Below are 22,090 nucleotides of genomic sequence, written 5' to 3'. Positions count from 1 at the left end.
CCCGTCGATGTGAATTTGGGTCATTACTATAGTCCTCGATTATCTCCTTTGTCTTGCTCATGTTGAGGGAGAGGTTGTTGTCCTGGCACCATAATGCCAGGTCTCTGACCTCCTCCATATAGGCTGTCTCATCGTTGTCGTGATCAGGCCTACCACCGTTGTGTCGTCAGCAAACTTAATGATTTTATTGGAGTCGTGCTTGGCCACACAGTCGTAAGTGAACAGGGAGTACAGGAGGGGACTAAGCACGCACCCGAGGGGCCCCCGTGTTGAGGATCTGCGTGGCAGATGTGTTGTTGCCTACCCTTACCACCTGGGTGGCGGCCCGTCAGGAAGTCCAGGATCCAGTTGCAGAGGGAGGTGTTCAGGCCCAGGGTCCTTAGCTTAGTGATGAGCTTTGTGGGCACTATGGTGTTGAACGCTGAGCTGTAGTCAATGAACAGCATTCTCACATAGGTGTTCCTTTTGTCCAGGTTGCAATAGGGCAGTGTGGAGTGAGATTGCGTCATCTGTGGATCTGTTGAGGCGGTATGCAAATTGGAGCTGGTCTAGGGTTTCTGGGATGATGGTATTGATGTGAGCCATGACCAGCCTTTCAAAGCACTTCATGGCTACCAACGTGAGTGCTGCGGGTGGTAGTCATTTAGGCAGGTTACCTTCGCTTTCTTAGGCACAGGGACTATAGCGGTCCCTGTGGTCTGAGAGTATTTGTTATTAGAATTTTGTCATTTAGTATGCCTTGGGTCAGGGGAAATCCACAGTAGGGTTCTCCCACTGTAGTCTGATCGCAGCTGAACAGTGGTTCCTGATGGACAGGACAACACAGGCCCACACAGGTCCCTCCTGTCCCCTTCAGTGAGAGTCAACCCCCAGAAAGTTACCTGTAGAGATGTAGGGCTCACCACATGCAGTATCACAAAGTATATTATTTCTTTATTTGTATTTAGTCCTTGAGTGTAATGGATCTATGCAGAGTCATTATACACAAACATATGAAAATGCATACAGTAAAACACCAAACAAGACTTAAATCATAAAGATTACAAAAAGCATTTATTTACAATATTTCCTTTATTATCAAATAAGAATAACGCTTTAAAATTGATATCATTACCAGTAATTTATATCTTCACAAGTCTCTTAACAGAGTAACAACCTGACTTGACATAAAGCAAACAAGTAGCAGTCCCTTGCAGCTGCTACCATGCCAACATCCTTAAACAAAAAGTAATCTTCCTTTTGAGCTGAACACATATTTTTGGGTTAACGGAACAGGTAAGAAATGTGAAAATGCATTAGATAACATTTAGCTGTATGAAAAAGTAATTAAAAAAAGAAGGTCCAATGGGTTTTTATGGAAAATATGTTTTGCATGTTTATAGAAGTTGACCTGGTTTGTATTGTGAGGATGGTGACTGGGTGGTCCTAACCCCAGCATTAGGAATAGCAGAGGTACAATCACCTGTTTGACCTTTAAATTGACCATTTAATATGGTGCTGGTCCATGAATATATTCCAACAGATACAGACAGATTTATGTTTGACGAAACCTTCCATTTAACTTTGGTTACCAGAAAGTATTACTTGATAATGCACTTTCATATGAACATGAAGTTAAAAAAGAGTGAGTCAGGGGTTTGAAGTGGAAGTAGGAAATACAGACATCAGTGTGCTAGATAGCCTATTCAATCATGCAACTGTGCCAGAGCCTGGCTCCAACCCCTCCCAGATCCATCTACGGCCCCAACCCTCCACGCAGAGAGTCGTCTACCACATGCAGTGCACCTTGGGAAGACATCAGATGGCTAGCAGATTGTCAGAAGCTGCCAGCGGCTTGGACGCATAACCCCTATTCATCATTATCTAAAAGATGAAGAGGAAGAGGGGATGGAGAGAGAGAGAGAGATGGGAAGTTGCATGTTAAAACCAATGAGTCATTAGATAGGCAGTAGCATGAGAGTGGCTGAGTACAATCAGAGCCCCAGGTCAAATCAGCTTTCTTAATCTGAGGTGATGGGGGAGAAGCTGAGCACATCCCTTTTGCAGTCCTTATTACTAAATTCACATTTCCATTATCCCAAGTCAGTGACCTTAAACCCTGAACACTATAAAAGGTGTGAATCTGGCACCCTACAAGACAAAACGATCATAACACAACATTCATCAGGATCACCCCCCTAGGTCCAACAGTCAAACAGTCAAACACACTCCATTCAGACATGTAACCCTTTAAGAATCAATGGAGGCTCTAATCTTCAGCGACAGGTTAGACTAATTCCCATTACAGACAGACTTCAAGCAGCAGAGTAAAAAGAGTTTGAAATCAGAAGCCTTCAGCTTCACAGAGAGAAACCCTCCTGCCTGTGCCCGGCTACATTAACATTACCCTCTCTGCCTAAATGGAAGGGCTTGAGTCACACATGAGATCAAATAAAAATGTATCGAAAGGGAGGGAGCAAGGCTGTTAGAGACAAACAGACCAGCACTGGACATCTAGACAGAATAGAGTGGTAAGGAGGGAGAGAAAGACAAGTGTTAATTTTATCCAAAGTGTTAGAGAGAACAAAACAAAGAGAGAGCATAGAGATAGTCCAGAGAGAGCTTGAGAGCTGTCTGAAGCCTCTGCTCTCATGTCCTGGGGGAGTTCCGTTCTGTTCCATCAGACACAAATGAAACACTCCCTCTCCCCTCCCTTCCCCCAGAGTCTGACAGCTGACTTGGCACAGGGGTGAGGCGGGGGAGACAGACAGACAGTCTTTAGGGTGTGTTTCACATCGACATAGTCCCTAAGTGACTGAATAGAACCCCGTGGGGCGTTAGGGGAGAATAGGATTGGGCAGATTAGATTAAAGGGTTTATTGGCTCGCTCACGCAGTCTAGCGCTCTGGGAAAACCTGTTTAATAGGGAATCAGCACACTGGCTGAACACAACAATTAATAGAAAAACCCGTATGGGACCATGATTTAAACATGAGGGAAAAGAGAGCCATCAAAACAAAGGGGGAATAAGAGAAGGTGGGACACACACACACACACACACACACACACACAGAGAAAGACAAGGATTCAGATACTAACCCTCTTGGTAGGCTCCATCAGCCATGACCAGGTGAAGGATGTTGGGGTACAGGTGCTGGTGCTCAGTCCCCAGGATGTTCAGTACCATGTCGGGGCCCATGTCGATGTTCTCATCCTCATCTTCATGAATTGCCTTTAATGGTACAATGACATCATGAAAATTCAATGACCATGTGTAATTGCTGTATGCTAGATAATGAATGACTTCAGGAGGGTAGAGGGTAAGCAGGTCCCATCCATACCTTGATCTTGTTGTAGGCCTCTATAAAGTTCTCAAAGCCCATCTCCTGCTCCAGGTTAAACCGCAGCTCCTCCAGACGGCTGAATATGCTGTCCTGCTGTTCAGCCGCACCATCCTCCTCCTCACCACTGTCATCTGTTGTTCACACACAATCCTATTGACAATCTGCTTCTGGCTGCATGCATTGGAGCTACAGTATTGTGCATGTGGATGAAGGAAGGATTACTAATGTACCCGATTGCCATTCTTCATTGAGCTGGCTCTCACTGCTGTGGTGCTCCTCTTCCTCCAGTCCGTTGGTGAGTGTGTGTCCTGCCTCTTCATCACCTGGACTCCCATTAGAACCCTCATCCACAGCCATCCCGTTCAGCTCCTCCTCCTCATCATCTTCATCCTCAGCAGGGTTGCCGTTAAAGCCATCGCCTCCCTCTTCCTCTGGAGGACTACCAGAGTTAGAGCCAGATCCCCCCTCATCTTCCTCGCTGCGCTCCTCCTGCAGGAGTCTCTCCATGGAGGCCCTTAGCTCCCTCAAGTCATCATCCTCATACACACTGAGAGAACACAGCTCATAGTACTCATAGCACGTCATGTTTTCAAACTGCACAAAGCATGTTCCACAGAACACAGAGAAGTGAAATTGGGTTTCTATGTATTATACATATACTCACTGTGTGTGTGCTCATGTGTAGTGCAATGAGTGTCTTACTCTTCAGTCTCTGATTGTTCATCCTCTTTGGCTTCTTCTTCCTCCTCTTCCTCCATGTCCTCTATTTCCAGATTGTTGTCAGGGGCAATCGCCCCGTTGGCCCCTCCTGCATCCTGTAGAGAGCTGAACAGTCTGCTGAGGTCTGGTAGAGAGCAGGTACGCAGCATCTGAGGACAAACAGTAAAGCACCGGTCACACACCCACCATGGCTAAATAAATATCACAGATGCAGATTTTTAGCACTAACTTTACTTTTTTTAAAGTTTGCACCAGGATTCGTTTTTTTGCCATAAATAAGTTGTAGTGCAGGTCAGGTTCCCAGAAGATCAAGGAAATTAATCAAATTGTAATATGTGAAAAATGCCTTTAACCTGGGGCCAGTTGAGGTGTCAGTTGGAGCATGTTCAAGGCCATGTGTGCAGGTGTGTGTGCATGCGTGAGGCTGGTCAGTGGAGTGGCCTCTGGTATGATGACACATCAGGGATGTGGAAGAATTGCATTAATAACGCTTTGTCCAGGGAGAGCCGTCGCTGAAAACACATACATGCAGGGCTCAAAGCTGGATCAGAGTACACACACGGCTCAAAGTTGGAACTCCGACACACCGACACACCCATCCCTACAAAAAATAACAGGGCGCTTCGCCTGTCTCTCTCCTCCGTCCCTGATGGATGTCATGAAAGATGCAGAAAGCTAAATAGCCTCTCTCATCATGCCTTCTTCCAGACCATGTGATTAATATGACTGGCTCCATTCCAAAGCCCTTCATTAATAAAAGACTGAATCAAAACCTAAAAATACCACAGAACCTCCACATTTCACCAGGCACAGGCAGAAGGGTCAGAGTACATTTCCTAAAATCTACCACAGCTGAACATCACCGTAGAGGACAGAATAAAAGATCATATTAGATGGAAGGTACAGATCCTGTCATATGATTGATATATAATACTGGCTGATAGAAATTAACCAGCCAATTTCATTCACCTCTGAAAGATGTTGTTTGTTCATTTTATAAAGGAGAATATGCTCGTTACTTGTGTTGTTTTTGTGTTCTATTATAAGAGGCTGTTCAGGGTCACCATAACAGTGCGATTATGTTATTAGTTATTCATAATTATTTAGCAATTCCACATCCATTCATTCTCCTTAGTTCTTATCTCGTCTCCTTGAGAAGAAGTGTTGTTCACCTTTGGGTTGTTGGCATCAAACTGGCCGGTGGAGAGGCCGATGAGGAGGGCGTTGTGGTGTTTGGAGCGGAGAGGAGAGACGGAGCGTGAGCGTGAGGCCAGAGAAGAGGACGAGTCCTCCATGGACGACTGGGCTGACATAAGAACCAGAGCTGCAGTACGGCGGTGGGCCGGCGAGGAGCACAGCTTCACAAACAGAGGTTCCTCATACACAGGTGCTATACCTAGAGGGAGGGGAGGGAGGTGAGTATGGGACACCAAAGGCAGTTTAGTTCTAGAAGTCTGTCTCTCAGCTTACCGGAGGATTCAGGTTGCTTCTCTGCTTTCTCCCCAACCTCTTTGGTTTCTGCTGGTGTTACTCTGCCCTCTGGTGGCCTAATAGGAGAGTGATATACAAAATCAAGACATAATTCTTGATAATTGAGTTTCATGAACATTTCTTAAAACCACTTAGATGTCAACACCCCTGTTTAGGGGACCTGTGTGGTTCTGGTACCAGTTCTGACCAACATTTTCAATTATAAATCGATCTGCTTCCCACGGACACAGTATATTTTTGTGAAATCTAGGATGTGAAATCTGAAACCACTTGAAGCTGGGATGTCCCTCCTACCACTTAATTTGCTCTTCCAACTGTCCATCAACTCCTGGCTGAACCATATGTACCAGCCACTGACAAAGCAAATGCCTGTGATCCTTACATCATAGCACAGCAGGAGAGTGTTATTTCATCACTATAGCACATTCAGAGGTTGATTTATAGCCATTAATCTAAAATAATTCCACTTTGTTTGTCATAGATGTACAAGATGAATATGAGATTAAAGGCGAGTGAGTTCCTAATTAGTTTTGGAAGCCAAGATAGAGATCTGTGTGACGTTCACAGCGGTGAGGGGCAGATGTTTTGATTAAGAGAGACCTTGAGAAAATATGCACATTTTCTATAACACTAAACATACAAATCTTATAGTTAGTGGTTTTCTAATTTGATTATACTATATTAAAAAAGCAGATGAGCAATTTCAAGCCTTATTCATAGAGTTTTGTTGAATAGGAAATACGTCATCAAATATTTCATATTTGAACTGTGTACTTGAGCCCTCCAAAGTGACTATACCTCAGCAATTGTATCAGAAAGGTGAGATTTCAACATTTCTTGGGAGTATGCAGCATTACTAGTTATTGTTTATGGTCCTCTCATTATAATTGCTTTTGGGAATTACATTTTAGGATCCATGTAGTTACATAAATGAAACACTCAATATTACGGCTAAGCTTCATTACAGTTCAAGTCACATATTAGCCTAAAGGTACAGGTTTTTAATCCAATGTTAATTTATGGCAATGAAAATCACATTAGGTCTTGATTAACTAAACCTAATCTTGGATTAGATTTCTGTAATCCAGCTCCAGTGGGGAGCCAGTAAACCCTCACCCCAGCGGCAGGGCTCGTTTCTCCCAGGCCTGCACTACTCCAGCTGGGGAATTTGAGGCCTGCTTTGGGCCCTCCTCCAGGACCACTGACTCCAAGTCTGCTGGATCTGGAGAGAACAAGAGAACAACTGACTGAGTGATTTAGGTGGAGTTATATAATACACTGACTGCATGTCTCTGGATGAAGAGTGTCAGTATCTGACAACCTGTATAGTATGTAACCCACTCACTCACCCTCCATCTCTATCGGTTTGGGTGGGGTCTTTAGCATCTCTTCTAGTATAGCCTGCCTCTTCTCCTGACCTGTCACGTCTACTGAGATCGTCCCCTCTTCCTGACCTTCGACCTCTGTGTTCTTAACGACAGACATCACAGCAGGTGGGCTTGCCTCTGAATGCATCACTTCCTTAGTTCCACTCACACCAACCATCTTAGCCGTCTGATTCAAGTTGTCTGAATGGGAACCAATCAGAATCATTAGCACTTAGACATTTTTCATTAGTACTTAGACGTTGAGTCTGTATGGAATGTGGTTGGTAATGGTAAGTGTGTGTTGGTGGGTAAATTAAGGACTCGCCAGTGAGTTTCTCTTCACAGATGTTGACATTCCCCAGCAGCTGGGTAAGAGGCTGAAGCTCCGCCTCCTGTAGAACTCTCAGCACCTGAGAATCCGGGCTCCGCCCCCATGCTTTTCTAGGGGCGTCGTCCTGTAGCACATCCATCCGAATGACCTCACCCACTGTCTGTTCTACAACATACACAAACAGATATCTATTAGTATACATGTAGATAGTCTGGATGGGGGAGATATTGTGCTGGAATGCATGCATCTAGGTTATTCACCGGCGGTCCTGATACAGGTATCCTCTAGGGTTTGCTGAGCTACAGAGAGAATAGACGGAGATCCAGCCTCCCATTTCTTCCTGTCCCCACCAGAGGACGGTCTCTCCTCAGGAGACAGAGCCTGAGAGCCTGGGGAGAAGGAGAGATGGAGCTCAGAATCAAAGGGGTGAGAGTATGGATCCACGGTTCTCGTCAATCCATCAATTCAAACAGGTCCTAGTCCTTTCTATAGCGAACAAGATTCTGTTTAAGAGTCCGGTTCTAGGAGACAGATGGTATAACTCACCAGTCGTTCTGATACAGGTCTCTTCTAGAGTCTGCTGGGCTACAGAGAGAATAGACGGAGCTACAGCCTCCCACTTCTTCCTGTCCCCACCAGAGGACAGTCTCTCCTCTGTGATAGGTTGGCTCTGCTGGGGGGTGGGGCATAGTCCTTCTGGGGGTGGGGCTGACACCTCCTCCTCAGGGCTCTGGGCCTTCAAGTTCTGATTCAGTCTCCGGAGAATCTCCTTCTTCTCACTCTGAAGAAATCACCAATAAAACCAAACATATAGTCACTGTCTTACTATAAACCAAAAGGCACTACAACCAACTAGCCTCAGTGTAAAATAGTAATTTTGTGAAGCAGCACTGTGCTGTATTGGAAGTTATTGACCCAACTCACCTTAATGACGTCCGTTTTAGGTAAGTCATCTTTAAAAGAGCTCTGCACAGACGCAAGCTGCTGGGAGACACACAAATGGGAGAAAAAAAGCATGTGTAATAAAAATGGAATAATGGAGGAAAATAGCTGTGAAAGCTTTAAGTGTTTACTGACTGCTCCCACATCCTTCAGAGCAGAAGTCATGGAGATGACAGGGGTGGAGGGTTTGGATGCAGGCTGGGCTCTAGCTACAACGTCCTGTACAGGGAGGGAGGGGCCAGGCTGAGGGGGAGGAGCTAGCTCTACTGCTACACCTCCTGCTACCATGCCAACCTTCACGCCTCGAGCTGCAAGCTGACAAAAACACACCACAATCAATGTTAGTGATTTTAATCCTACACATGCTGTACATTTGTAGCAGATGAGCTTGAGGAGTATGGGGACTTACGTGATCCTCCCAGGCTCTCTTTTCTCTCTCATAGGCCTCTCTCCTCTTCTTCTCTAGCTGCTCCTTCAACACAGCAGCACGGGCCTGCGCTTGGGCCTTCAGGGCTTCAATCTTCTTTCTCCTCAGCTCTGTCTCCTCACAGGACTCCTTGCTGTCTGAGCCATCACTGTCGTACTGGATTGATCACCCGAACAACCAGATTACGCCGCCATTATCCGCAAACAAAAATGCCAAAACATGACAGAAGTTCAGAGGCTGATTAAAAGGATGTTATGCTGATGTGTTCTAAAAGGGTGGAAGGATACCTTCACTCCTCTGAGGCGTGCTTTGATCTGCTGTCTCTCATTGAAGTTCTGTAGCCTGATCTGCCTCAGCCGGGACAGGTACTCCTGAGAACATAACTGCAGAAGTTATACTAACACGCAAACAAAGAGTTCACATATTGCTAAGAGGCTACAGCACGGATCAGACTCACACAGGTTACACATATGACACAAAGCTATACAACATACACAAAGTAATGACAAAATAATCCACTAAAATGGTTTCCTATAACAAATGACATGTAAGAACCGACGTAAAATCAGTCATCCACATACTTGACACTGCAAAAAAGACACTGGTGCAATATATAAAAACAGAGCTTGAGTTACTCAAACACCTAAAAAGGAAACACTGGAATTACTTGAGATTAATTTATTTTAGAAAAAAAAAGCTAAAAAAAAAAAGGGATAACATATAATGTGCACAAAAATATATGTTATGGAAAGGGAAAAAAGCTGTTACTGGTGCACCAAATGTATGAGGTCTGAATCACACTTGTGCATTGACACACACAGCTGGTGACACAGCACATGCAGTACAGGGTGTCGGACACTGGGAGGTGCTGCTGGGTGACTTTGACTGCAGAGTTACAGGAATAATCCAATCAAAAGATATACAGTCCCAAAATATTAAGAAAGTCAGCAATCAGGTTTTCAAGAGCGTTCTGCTTTTTGAAAGTCCATCTTGAAACCTTGATTGCTGACATGCAAAACATTTTGGGACTGTATCAACAGTCGATTAATGAACAAAATACAAAAAGATAGTTTAAGTGGATTATTCCTTTAAGGGGATGTGTCTGAGTGTAGTGTCATGCAGACACAACTGAAGAGGGCAAGCCAAACCCAGGCATGTTGTTATGAGTGAGGGATCAGATGGGGTGAGGCCGGCTGGACATCCAGAGCTGAGAGCTGGGCTCCTACCTCCTCCTCTTTGTTGGGTTTGGGCCTGCTGTAGTTGGACCGACCATAGATGGCTGCCAGGTTTTGCCGGGCACCCTGTTCACCGTTCAATTCAACCACAGTTCACATGTATAAAAATGTGCTGCATTTTGTCCAAACTCCGGTAAGCATGCAATTCAACCTTGATTCCAGATCGACACTTTGGTTATTAACCACGACCATACAAAAACCCCGTTATCCTTTGTGAGAACTTAACAGACTTTAAAGAGCCATCCTATTGTTCAGTGAGCAGAAGTATAGAAATGGGGGCAGGAAGGAGAACACGTACCAGCTGTCCCTCAGCGCGGACCTTGTTCAGCATGGCATCTCTCTTACGCTGCAGAAACTCCTGAACCTGATTGGCCCGTTCAGCTGCTGCGTGACCCCGTTGCCTGGAGACAGTTGGAGAGGAAGTTATTTAATTGACCTAGTATTGATACAACATTGTATCTCGTAACTAATAAATATTATCCAATATCAAGCAAAGCTTTACTGCCAGTCAGAGACAGAGCAATGTTTTCTAGAATGGTTTGTGACCAACCACGGACCTGCTAACATGGGTTTGTTTGGTGACATGCTCTAGCCTCCGTAGCTCTCTCTTCACCGCATCATGGTCTGGGAGACGAGCAGGGCCATTGGGCAGCACTGAGCTGGCAGCAGCTGGCACACCCCTTACACATACAAAACAACACAATCAATCAGTCACCTGAGTCAATAAATTACCAAAAGGAAATGATGGCTGAACCCACCTAACAGGAGTGTCTCCTCCTGCTGTGAATCCCTCTCTGGCACCCTCTTTGGGCTGAGGTTTGGCCAGCTGGTCCAGAGGAGCATGGTAGTGTTCATACGGGCCCCTGCTAGGAGAGAGCGGGGCAGGGCCTGGGGTGGGGCCCTGGGCAGGACATGGAGCAGGAAGCAGGGGCTCTGGGACAGGAGCTGCAAACCCAGCCATCATACCACCACCTCCTACAAAACACTGGGGACAGATAAGACAGTGAGTTAGAGAGGAGAAGCTTTGATTGATGATAAAACATTTCCACTGTAGTGACTGTACTAATGAAGTGAAACCACAGTGGATGATGATGATGGGGGGGGGGGGTCATTCTGTACCTTCCTCTCTGGACTGCTGCCTCCACTAGAGCTCAGGACGTGCCTCCAGCCCTGCTCTCGAGCTCGGTTAATCCGGTTTATCTGGGGGTCAAAGTTCACTAGTCACTATGAGCATTACATTAAATGCTTAAGTTTGATCGTCACTACGGCAATGTCATAACGTTACAGAGTGTAAATAACTACTGTTTACGGTTATACTACCCCCACTGTCAAGGAAGGCCCTAAGAATTGTCAAAGACTCCAGCCACTCAAGTCATAGACTGTTCTCTCTGCTACCGCATGGTAAGTAGTACCGATGCACCAAGTCTGGAACCAACAGGACCCTGAACAGCTTCTACCCCCAGGTCATAAGACTGCTAAATAGTTAACCAAATAGCTACCTAGACTTTCTGCATTGACCCCTTTTGCATTCACTCTTTTGACTCATCACATACGCTGCTGCTACTGCTTATTATCTATCCTGTTGACTAGTCATTTTATCCATATGTACCCGTCTACTTCAATTACCTCATACACCTGCACATCGACTGAGTACTGGTGTTCCCTGTATAGAGCCAAGTTATCGTTATTCCTTGTGTTGTTATTTTTTCTATTATTTTTCTCTCCGCATTGTTGTGAAGGGCCCGTCAGTAAGCATTTCACTGTTAGTCTACAACTGTTGTTTACGAAGCACGTGGCAAATAACATTCGATTTGACTCACCTTTTCCCTCTCAAATCTCTTCATCTGTCCAGCCTTCAACAGAAACATCTGAAGAACAAATAAAGATGAACAATCTGAACTTTCATATTTCAGATGTAATACAGTATATCAAATGCTAGACACGCAGCTGACCTGCTCCCTCTGTTTCCTCTCTTTCTCGATCAGCTCCATCCTTTTCTTCCTGGCACCCTCCTGTAGTGGAAACACAATAGTCAACATGAAACCATGAACTTACTAAGACGCAAGAGGTTCACTGCTATAGAACAGGTATACAAGCAGGGGGGAAAAAAGAGCACTCTTTAGGCAGGTTAAGAGAAAGAGGGGTGTAGAAGAGGGAGGGCTATTCAAACTGTCTGGAAGAGGAGAAGTGGGGGGCTGCACTCTGTTTGGATGAGTGATGAGGAAGAAAAAAAAAGGGATGTACGTCAGGAGGGAACTTTATGTGGGTGGGTTAATGGAAGGAAGAAAAGGAGGGAGAGATCCAGGGGTTAATACAGGTTACAGGAGGCACTCTCTCTGTTGTAGCTACCTCATATTTCCTCCTCTCTTCCTCCACTCGACTCACTCTCCTCTGGGGTGCTGCTGGGAGGGGGACGGGGGCCTGAGCAACATATAACACTGGGGTTCAGACTCAGAGGACACACACACACACACACATGCCCATCCATGTCCCACTGAGGTGTAACATGACAGACATCTTCATAACACACATTCATAACCAATATGAATAGATCTTTCTCAGCGGAGGGGCAGTAGACAATGATGCACGGCCAGTAAAGGATCATCCTGTTGAGAAGGCTGAAAGACATCACTGGCTCTCCTCCAGTACTAACCATCTTGTGTTTGACGGCTGGTTTCCGCTCGGCAGGTTTCATGGCTGCATCTGAGGCTTTCCTGACATTTAAAGGCACTCCATATTTGGCGGCTGGTTTGGTGATCTTCTGGGCTGGGGTTAGGGGCATGGGAGCAGGGGCGCGACGCTTGGCTAGAGAGGGTAAGAAAGATACTATATTACAAAGTTGAGGTTCTTGGTGTAAGAGTGAGGCATGTGTATTCATTCAAATGTGTTAGCATTTTATGTGGTGTGTGTGTTTACCTGATGCTGCCTGCACCACACCTGCTTTAGGCTGCTTGTGGAGGAAGCTATGGCTGAATTCCTGAGCGATAATCTGAGTGGGAGGAAACCAAACGTCATATTGTTGTGCTGAAAAGACTCGATTCACAGTGTGTGTATCATACTGTCAAAGGGCTAATAGTCCCTGGGACCCTGTGTGTGTGTGTGTGTGTGTGTGTGTGTGTGTGTGTGTGTGTGTGTGTGTGTGTGTGTGTGTGTGTGTGTGTATCCTACCTCTGGGGTGAGGAACCTGAAGATTCTGTGGGAGAGGAAGGGTTTGTCGAGGATAGAGCTGACAGAGGGTCTCTCCCGGGGGTTGCGTCTGAACAGCTGGCCCATGAGAGAGCGTAGGTCCTGGGAGTAGTGGATCGACACAGGGGGGTACGAGCCCCGGATGATCTTCAGAACCAGGTTCTTCATGTTACCTGCCTCAAACTAAGAGGGAACACACACGGTATACTTCCTTAATAACTAAAATAGCAGGCCAGACACGACCAAAGAGAATTACACTAATGGCCTCTTCTGACATTATGAATAGTGGTCCTGTGTGGCTCAGTTGGTAAAGCATGGTGCTTGCAATGCCAGGGTTGTAGGTTCGATTCCCACAAGGGACCAGTACAAAAGTCTGAAAGTGTGTGCACTCACTACTGTAAGTTGAAATCAAATCAAATTTTATTTGTCACATACACATATTTACCAGATGTTATTGCGGCTGTAGCGAAATGCTTGTGTTTCTAGCTCCAACAGTGCAGTAATATCTAACAAGCAATTAACAATTTCACAACATATACACACAAATCTAAAGTAAAGGAATTAAGAATATATAAATATTAGGCGAGCAATGTCAGAGTGGCTTAGACTAAGATAAAGTAGAATAGAATACATACGAGATGTAATGCAGAATATGTAAACATTCTTAAAGTGACTGTCGCTTTGGATAAGATTGTCTACTAAATAACTCAAATGTACAAATGTAATTAATATTATTAGACCTTTTTAGAATTAAACAGACCACATACTCAGCAGATATGATCAGCCATTAAAAAAGACTCTCTGAAACAACTGCCTCCAGAGAGAATCATCATGCATTATATATGGGAGAGAGTGAGCGTTCGTATTGTGCCTGCCTCAGGTTCACTCTGTTACTGACTTTAAGACACACCTAAATAACACACACACACACACACACACACACACACACACACACACACACACACACACACACACACACACACACACACACACACACACACACACACACACACACACACACACACACACACACACACACACACACACACACAAATACTTACTGCATGCTTTAGCGTGCACATTTCATACAGGACACACCCCAGGGCCCAAACATCACTGGAGGAGTGAAAGGGAAAGAGAGAGAGAGCATACAGATGGAGAGAGAGAGAGCATACAGATGGAGAGAGAGAGAGCATACAGATGGAGAGAGGAGGGATAAGTTCTCTGGGATTGGTACATTACATTCTCGCTCACACAGTATTGCACATACATTATTGCTAAAGATGCTTTTCTACACATTAGCTAACGTGGAAAGAAAGGCCCTCCTGTTAACAAGAAGACAACCATAGGCTGCTGTAGTGTGAAGCTGCATGCTACAGTTCATTAAGACAAATACAGACTCATGTAACTGAAGTTGATTAGATTACATGATGCATATTTAAATAGGTTAGAATCAATACAGGTGTCCTGCTCAGGATTCTGGATGTACACCAGCCAGTAAGTTGACTCCATAAAGGCTATACATGGCAGAAGCCACCATACACCTCAATGACTCTGCATTATTCTGAGTGTGTGTGACAAATTAACTAATCATTTCTACAATTAAGGTGATTCAACTCTGCACCTTTTAAATGGTAGTTACAAACTCACATTGACATGCACAAAGAGAGAATCCTAAAAGTTCACATCCCATCATGAGACAATGCCCCCTCAACCCGACATGGGTGCAGGTTACCTTTTGTTGTTGTACGGTTTGTTTTCACAAATCTCAGGTGACAGGTAGTATGGCGTCCCGATACAGGTCCTGGCTAGCTCCACAGTACTGAGAAAGAGGATTGTGGAGTTACTGAAATGGAGATGAACATTGCAAAAAAGTTGCCCCCTTTTCACTAAACACAGGATAGATTCTTTAGTATGTTGTATGACTCACCTATTCAGCACCCTGGCAATCCCAAAGTCTCCTAGCTGTATGGTTCCATCTTTGGTCAGAAATATGTTCTAAAAGTTCCAAATCATATAAGTATGATGAGTAATGTGTACTACAATAAGCTCAAAATTCAGGGGATAGGGTCTCTAACTTATTATTTACCTGTGATTTGATGTCTCTGTGGAGGATCTTACGGTCATGTACATGCTTCAAGGCAAGGCATATCTGCACCAACCAATCCAGGATCTATTAAGATACAGACAGAGTCAAAGCATGTTCATGCCCTCCATCCCTCCATGACAAAAATCTGTCTGTGGGGTGGGGGCATTTTCACCTGCCTCTATTGTGTTTTACCTGCTCCTCAGGGAACTGCACTCCTTTCTGAGAGTTGATCGTCTTGAATAGGTCTCCTCCCTCACAGTAATCCATTACGATGTACAGACATCCACACTCTAGAAAACAAACAGAGAGAAAGCATTGGTTCAACCAACCTGTCTGTGTTACACTGTGCTAGAAGACACACAAACCTAATTATTAGATCTCCCTGGCCAGGCTGAAGTTAAACACACACTACAGGGTTGAATCAGGAGGGAGAGGTCTGTCTAGCTCTAGTTTCATTAATGAGCCAGGCAGGTAATCTACTTCTTTTCTGGAAGCTGCTGCCAAGTCTCACACACCAACTGAGATTCATCATGTTGCTTCATCAGAAATCACACCACAAGTGAAGGGCTCTGTATATTACAACCCTAAAGTCTCAAGGAAATTGATATAGGCATTCTGGCCATCACTGCTGACTATTGACCTCTGAACTGGGGTCACTGGACTGCATGGTGCACAGGTTGTTGTTTACCTTCAAAGGACTCTTTGTACTGGACGATGTTGGGATGGCTCATGTTGGCCAGAACAGCCACCTCTTTACGGGACTCCTGTCTCTCTTTACTAGACATCTGCCATAGAAAGTGAGACAAAGGGAGAGGAAATGGAAGACATTGATCATGTCATATTATGGCTGTAATATAATTTCCATAACATCATGTAGGGCTAAATGGTGATTATGTCATATACAGTTCTCTGTGGCTTACCCGGGAGATGCCAATCTCTTTGATGACATACTGTTTTCCATCCTCCCTGGATTTGACGAGAATTGCCTTCCCGAAGGAGCCCTCCCCAATCTTCCTCACCTTTTCATATTTATCCATGTCTCTGAAACAGATGACTCCTCATTCTGGGGCTGATAGGACACAAAAACACCGTTTTTTTACTCACCACCAAAAGTATGTGGTCACACATGGAACGTCTTCAGAAGAACTACCTTTGGGCTACTGTACTATTCTATAAACCACTGTGTAAGGATATATGGGCTAATGTACTATTCTATAAACCACTGTGTAAGGATATATGGGCTAATGTACTATTCTATAAACCACTGTGTAAGGATATATGGGCTGCCTGCTTTGTATTCGTTGTCCATTATTGATGTTGATGATGATTCAAGGAGTAGAGTGTAGTGGTGCAGGTGTAATAAGTTTCCATCATTTAAAGCTTACATCAATAATACTATTTTACACGAGACCCTCTGTGTTTACCCCCCCGCCCCAAAATACATGATTTGCTCTTTCGTGTGCCTTCTTTGGATCGAACGCTGTCAATGTTGGGCTACATTATCATGAACAGTTCTCATTCCCATGCTATGATGAGGATGGGCCTGCTGGACAGTGCTAGTAGCTAGCTAGTTGACAGCCTGGCACCTAGCTAGTAGGAGGCTGAGGATGATAGCTCTCAAAAACACCAGCCTTGAATTTGAATGAGAGTTTGACAGCCACTAAAAACAGGCTCCGTTGTCAGTCTGTCAACACACGCTTTGAAATCGTAGAAATTTAGCTCAAATGTACTTACCACTAAGATATTTGATGCATCGTATCAGAGATCTCCGTACTGCCACAAAATGCCCATTGCGCTCTCTGTCTAACTACAGTGGTGCAATGCTTTCGTTTCATTGGTCGACTCCGCTAATTTCCCGTTCCTAGCGGCTAATAAAACAGTCAATCAAAAAGTAAGCCGGAGTACTGGGTCGTCACTAGTTACCACATCCACAATGTCATAAACCCCGCCTATTGCTAAAATGTATCTTTTTAAAATCTGATTTTAAAACTAACCCTAAACCTAAAATTAACCACACTGATAACCTTATGCCTAGCCCTAACCTTAAATTAAGACCAAAAAGCAAATGTTTGTTTTCATGAGTTTTTACGATATAAACACTTTTATAATTTGACTTTGTGGCTGTTCTATCTAGTGGAAACTGGTGTACAGGGTTTGTATGTGAGTTTGTTGAAGTAGACATTCTCCTTAGCAACCATAAGGCGCAAAGAAAAATAGTACTGTAGCTAGTTTCTCTGAGAGAAGCTATAACTTGTCTATCTTTCACGCCCCATTTGGAGATCTTGATAAAACCACACCCCTCAGCGGTGCAATCGAAACAGGAAATATTATTTTTCAAAACCAATAGGAATTGAGATAGTTGCACTTCCCCTCGTGCCAGCCCGCCCGGACACACATTACATACATTATTCTCGGCCACAAAATGGCTGAGTCGTGTGCATTATTTGGGGAAGACCAATTCTCTTGTTCAATCTGTCTGGATCTACTGAAGAGCCCTGTGACCATTCCTTGTGGACACAGTTACTGCATGGGCTGTATAAAGGACTATTGGGATCTAAATGACCGCATCGGTGTCTACGGCTGCCCTCAGTGCAGACAGACCTTCAGCCCAAGGCCTGCTCTGAGAAAAAATACCATGTTTGCAGAGGTAGTGGAAAGACTGAAGAAGATTGAAGAGTTCCAAACTGACCCTCACGTTCCTTGTTACGCTAAACCAGGGGATATTGAGTGTGATGTCTGTGGTGGGAGAAAACAGAAGGCCATTAAGTCTTGTCTTCTGTGCCTGGCATCATACTGTGAAACACACCTCAAGCTTCATGACAAACTCAACCCTGGAAAACGACACACACTTGTGGAAGCCTCCATACAGCTTCAGGAGAAGATATGCTCTCAGCATGACAAACTGCTGGAAGTTTACTGCCGTACTGATCAACGTTGTATCTGTTACGAGTGTTTGATGGGTGTACACAAAGGCCATGAAACGGTTTCAGCTGCAGCTGAAGGCACTGCAAAACAGGTATGCTGTTTTTACATGTTGGGTATGAAAATGTATGTGGAATAAAAGTGCTGAATTGAACATATTAAATTGCAGTTTATGCATCAGTATCAACACTGATAACAAGGAAAGGACTTTGAGTCCGAAGTGCACACAGCTATCAAAACGGTAAAGAATAAACAGTCCACCCTTACTGTTTAAAGTGCCATTACAGTTAATAAAGTTTATGCCCTCTGATTCCAATCCCATGCACCTTTTACTCATGAGTGTTTTGATTCTACAGAAAGAACTGAAGGAGACACACAGGAAATACAAGCAAATAATCATGAGGAAAGAGAAGGAACTATTGTGGTTGAAGCAGGCCATGAGGTCTCTCACGGTGAGTATTGATGAGAGAACTACAACAGCTGACAACTCAAACTCTGCTCCAATTATCTGATAAATTCAGTGTTCAGAGCTGCGTGTGGGGCCTGATTCAAATTGAGACAGCTCCTTTCTTTCTCTCTCTCTGTGTGTGTGTGTGTGTGTGTGTGTGTGTGTGTGTGTGTGTGTCCCAACAGTACTCAGCACAGCTAGCTGTGGAAGACAGTGACAAGGTCTTTACTGAAATAATCCGCTCTGTTGAGAAGTGGTACTCTGATGTGAAAAGACTGATCAGATCACAGGAGAAGGCTGCTGTTGGCCAGGCTGAGGAGCAGGTTGACCAACTGCAAAAGGAGATTTCAGAGCTGAGGAGGAGAGATACTGAGCTTGAGCAGTTGTCAAAAACAGAAGATTTTATTATTTTCCTCCAGGTAATATTGGCATTAACAAGACTCCTGGGTGCAATGACTCTTGTAACAAATTATGATTTTGGGGCCAAATTCACACGGAATGCCCCTGGTACTTTCTTTCACTTTGAATCTGACAGGACTCAGGACCCAACTTGTGTGTGTGTGTGTGTGTGTTTAGAGATGTCAATCTGTCCTAGCCCTCCCTGGATATGGAGACACATCCAGCATCAATGTGAGTCAGCAGGTGTCTTTTGAAGGTGTGAAGAAATCTGTGGCCGAGCTGAAACAGCGATTGGAGGACTTCTGCAAAGGGGCCTTTGCAAACATCTCTAAAAAAGGTTTGCAACAAACCAGACTTGTCAAATCCCTTGTTACATTCAAACCATCTCCACTGACCAATCTATAGCTTTCATTCTTTTAATTGAGTAAAAATAATAATAAAAAAGTAATAAACACGGCCTTCTGTATACATATCTGAATCTGTATAGAATTACTGTACATTGCTATACTCACTAGGCCTATATCTCTGTTTCCCACAGTACAGGATATTCATATTCTGCAGGCATCAAAGCCTAGTCCACGTGAGTCCATTTTCACCATACATTTACACAAAAATTCTATCAGCACAATCACAGCTGAGCTTGAGACCATGTAACATTATTTATTATAGTTAGTTAATTATTTCTGTATCCCTCTAGCTCTACCCCAGGTAAAAGACAGGTGTGTGGAGAGTAAAGAACCAACAACAAGAGAGGAGTTTTTGAAATGTAAGTACAGACACATCAGGTCGTTTTATACTGGGACAGACAGACGGAGACCAGGTCATTTTGTACTGGTTCATCATATCTGCTTTCTCTCTACCATCAGATGCCTGTCAGCTCACATTGGACCAAAACACTGCACATAAAAACCTCCTTCTCTCTAAGGACAACAAAGTGGCTGGATGGAATGATTTTGCACTGCCTTATCCTGACCACCCAGATAGATTTGATAACATGCCTGTGGTACTGTGCAGAGAGGCTTTGACAGGGCGCTGTTACTGGGAGGTTGAATGGGATGGAATACAGGCTATCATAGCTGTATCATATAAGGGGATAAACAGAAAAAAAAACCTCAGCTCCCCTGATGCATTCTCCAAATTTCTAGAATTTTATGATCAATCCTGGAGTTTGGACTGGAATATAGCCCAAGTCTGTGAGAATAAGAAACAGATTCAACTAACTTCTTGGTCCTCTAGGAGAATAGGACTGTTCTTGGATCACAAGGCAGGAACTCTAGCATTTTACAACATTGCTGATAAAATGACCCTCATCTATAGAGTAAAAACGACATTCACTCAACCACTCTATCCTGCTTTCTGGATCAAAATACAGTCCAAGATAAAATTGTGCCCCCTGAATTAAATGTAAATGGATGATTACAACACAATCCATTTGTAGAGTAGGGCAAGGCAGAAGGAGTAGTTTACATGTATCTTCAAACTGTTTAATGTACATTGAGAAAAATATGAGAATTGTGTATAATGTGCAAAAACAATTAAACTGCATTCCACCAAGTGTACAAATTATTTTATGAAAAAAGTGGTAATGGTATATACTACCTACTTTTATGCAAGAATGAAATAAATTAATATGCTAATAGCTGTGTCAATGTTTCCTTTAAAAGAAAATGTTATATTTGGAAGGATTTATTAGGCCTATATTTGTCAGACTTATACAACATTGATTATTAGTCTTTGTATCTATTTATAAAACATATCTTCCAATGTGGTACAGAGTTGTTGAGAACTGATGATATATTAGGCAACTCACAGTAACATGAAAATCCCAGCATCTCACATACTAGACCGGTAGTAGTCAATGATATACAGTAACATGAAAATCCCAGCATCTCACATACTAGACCGGTAGTAGTCCATGATATACAGTAACATGAAAATCCCAGCATCTCACATACTAGACCGGTAGTAGTCAATGATATACAGTAACATGAAAATCCCAGCATCTCACATACTAGACCGGTAGTAGTCCATGATATACAGTAACATGAAAATCCCAGCATCTCACATACTAGACCGGTAGTAGTCCATGATATACAGTAACATGAAAATCCCAGCATCTCACATACTAGACCGGTAGTAGTCCATGATATACAGTAACATGAAAATCCCAGCATCTCACATACTAGACCGGTAGTAGTCAATGATATACAGTAACATGAAAATCCCAGCATCTCACATACTAGACCGGTAGTAGTCCATGATATACAGTAACATGAAAATCCCAGCATCTCACATACTAGACCGGTAGTAGTCCATGATATACAGTAACATGAAAATCCCAGCACCTCACACAAATAGTTGAGAAGGATCTTCCACAACTGGCTCACGTTAAACGACACGTCCATTACACTCTTTGTCAGCAAAGGTGATCCAATGCAGTGTAGTTAATTTATAAAATCCTAAAGATGCAAGGAATGATGCACAACAAAAATATATTTTGGTTTCCAACACCACCAACTGTCACAGGTGGCCATGAGGTGGGGTTAAGATGGCGGACAGGAAAAAAAGGAGAAAAGTGGAACATAAAATCAGCAAAAAAAGAAACGTCCCTTTTTCAGGACCCTGTCTTTCAAAGATAATTCGTAAAACTCAATATAACTTCACAAATCTTCATTGTAAAGGGTTTAAACACTGTTTCCCATGCTTGTTCAATGAACCATAAACAATTAATGAACATGCACCTGTGGAACGGTTGTTAAGACACTAACAGCTTACAGACGGTAGGCAATTAAGGTCACAGTTCTGAAAACTTAGGACACTAAAGAGGCCTTTCTACTGACTCTGAAAAACACCAAAAGAAAGATGCCCAGGGTCCCTGCTCATCTGTGTGAACGTGCCTTAGGCATGCTGCAAGGAGGCATGAGGACTGCAGATGTGGCCAGGGAAATTAATTGCAATGTCCGTACTGTGAGACGCCTAAGACAGCGCTACAGGGAGACAGGACGGACAGCTGATCGTCCTCGCAGTGGCAGACCACGTAACAACACCTGCACAGGATCGGTACATCCGAACATCACACCTACGGGACAGGTACAGGACGGCAACAACAACTGCCCGAGTTACACCAGGAACGCACAATCCCTCCATCAGTGCTCAGACTGTCTGCAATAGGCTGAGAGAGGAGGGCTTGTAGGCCTGTTGTAAGGCGAC

At 44.0% G+C, this 22,090-nt stretch overlaps 2 protein-coding genes across 9 annotated transcripts; one reads left to right on the top strand and one right to left on the bottom strand.

Moving 5' to 3' along the window:
• Positions 1–1,026: 1,026 nt before the first annotated feature.
• On the bottom strand, positions 1,027–16,942 carry nek1 (NIMA-related kinase 1). 7 transcript variants are annotated; one of them, XM_014122895.2, is made up of 35 exons: positions 16,846–16,942; positions 16,032–16,180; positions 15,800–15,896; positions 15,304–15,401; positions 15,112–15,195; positions 14,953–15,020; positions 14,758–14,844; positions 14,084–14,138; positions 13,005–13,205; positions 12,753–12,825; positions 12,490–12,641; positions 12,186–12,257; positions 11,789–11,848; positions 11,657–11,704; positions 10,956–11,036; positions 10,595–10,821; positions 10,394–10,516; positions 10,135–10,237; positions 9,828–9,902; positions 8,889–8,984; positions 8,584–8,757; positions 8,310–8,489; positions 8,157–8,216; positions 7,779–8,013; positions 7,493–7,621; positions 7,227–7,397; positions 6,884–7,102; positions 6,651–6,756; positions 5,514–5,590; positions 5,216–5,439; positions 4,026–4,192; positions 3,554–3,870; positions 3,321–3,454; positions 3,079–3,211; positions 1,027–1,863 (listed from the first exon to the last, which is right to left on the bottom strand). In XM_014122895.2, the coding sequence occupies exons 2-35, from the start codon at positions 16,146–16,148 to the stop codon at positions 1,850–1,852; spliced, it is 4,257 nt and encodes a 1,418-aa protein (XP_013978370.2). In that variant the 5' UTR covers positions 16,149–16,180; positions 16,846–16,942; the 3' UTR covers positions 1,027–1,849. The 7 variants fall into 7 exon arrangements, with proteins under 7 accessions (XP_013978370.2, XP_013978371.2, XP_013978372.2 ...); XM_014122896.2 differs by having other exon boundaries at positions 8,157–8,213; XM_014122897.2 differs by having other exon boundaries at positions 8,889–8,972.
• Positions 16,943–17,287: 345 nt separating this feature from the next.
• On the top strand, positions 17,288–20,519 carry LOC106560249 (E3 ubiquitin/ISG15 ligase TRIM25). Of its 2 annotated transcripts, none has more exons than XM_045687646.1 (7): positions 17,288–18,127; positions 18,390–18,485; positions 18,667–18,900; positions 19,017–19,217; positions 19,419–19,460; positions 19,578–19,646; positions 19,747–19,925. In XM_045687646.1, the coding sequence occupies exons 1-4, from the start codon at positions 17,534–17,536 to the stop codon at positions 19,074–19,076; spliced, it is 984 nt and encodes a 327-aa protein (XP_045543602.1). In that variant the 5' UTR covers positions 17,288–17,533; the 3' UTR covers positions 19,077–19,217; positions 19,419–19,460; positions 19,578–19,646; positions 19,747–19,925. The 2 variants fall into 2 exon arrangements, with proteins under 2 accessions (XP_045543602.1, XP_013978388.1); XM_014122913.2 differs by having other exon boundaries at positions 17,293–18,127; positions 19,058–19,217; positions 19,747–20,519.
• The last annotated feature ends 1,571 nt before the right edge of the window (positions 20,520–22,090 follow it).

Source organism: Salmo salar, chromosome ssa10 (genome assembly GCF_905237065.1).
Source record: "Salmo salar chromosome ssa10, Ssal_v3.1, whole genome shotgun sequence".
NCBI lineage: Eukaryota > Metazoa > Chordata > Actinopteri > Salmoniformes > Salmonidae > Salmo > Salmo salar.
The sequence above is the reverse complement of the archived record's forward strand: the minus strand, read 5'-3'. Positions and strand labels throughout refer to the sequence as shown.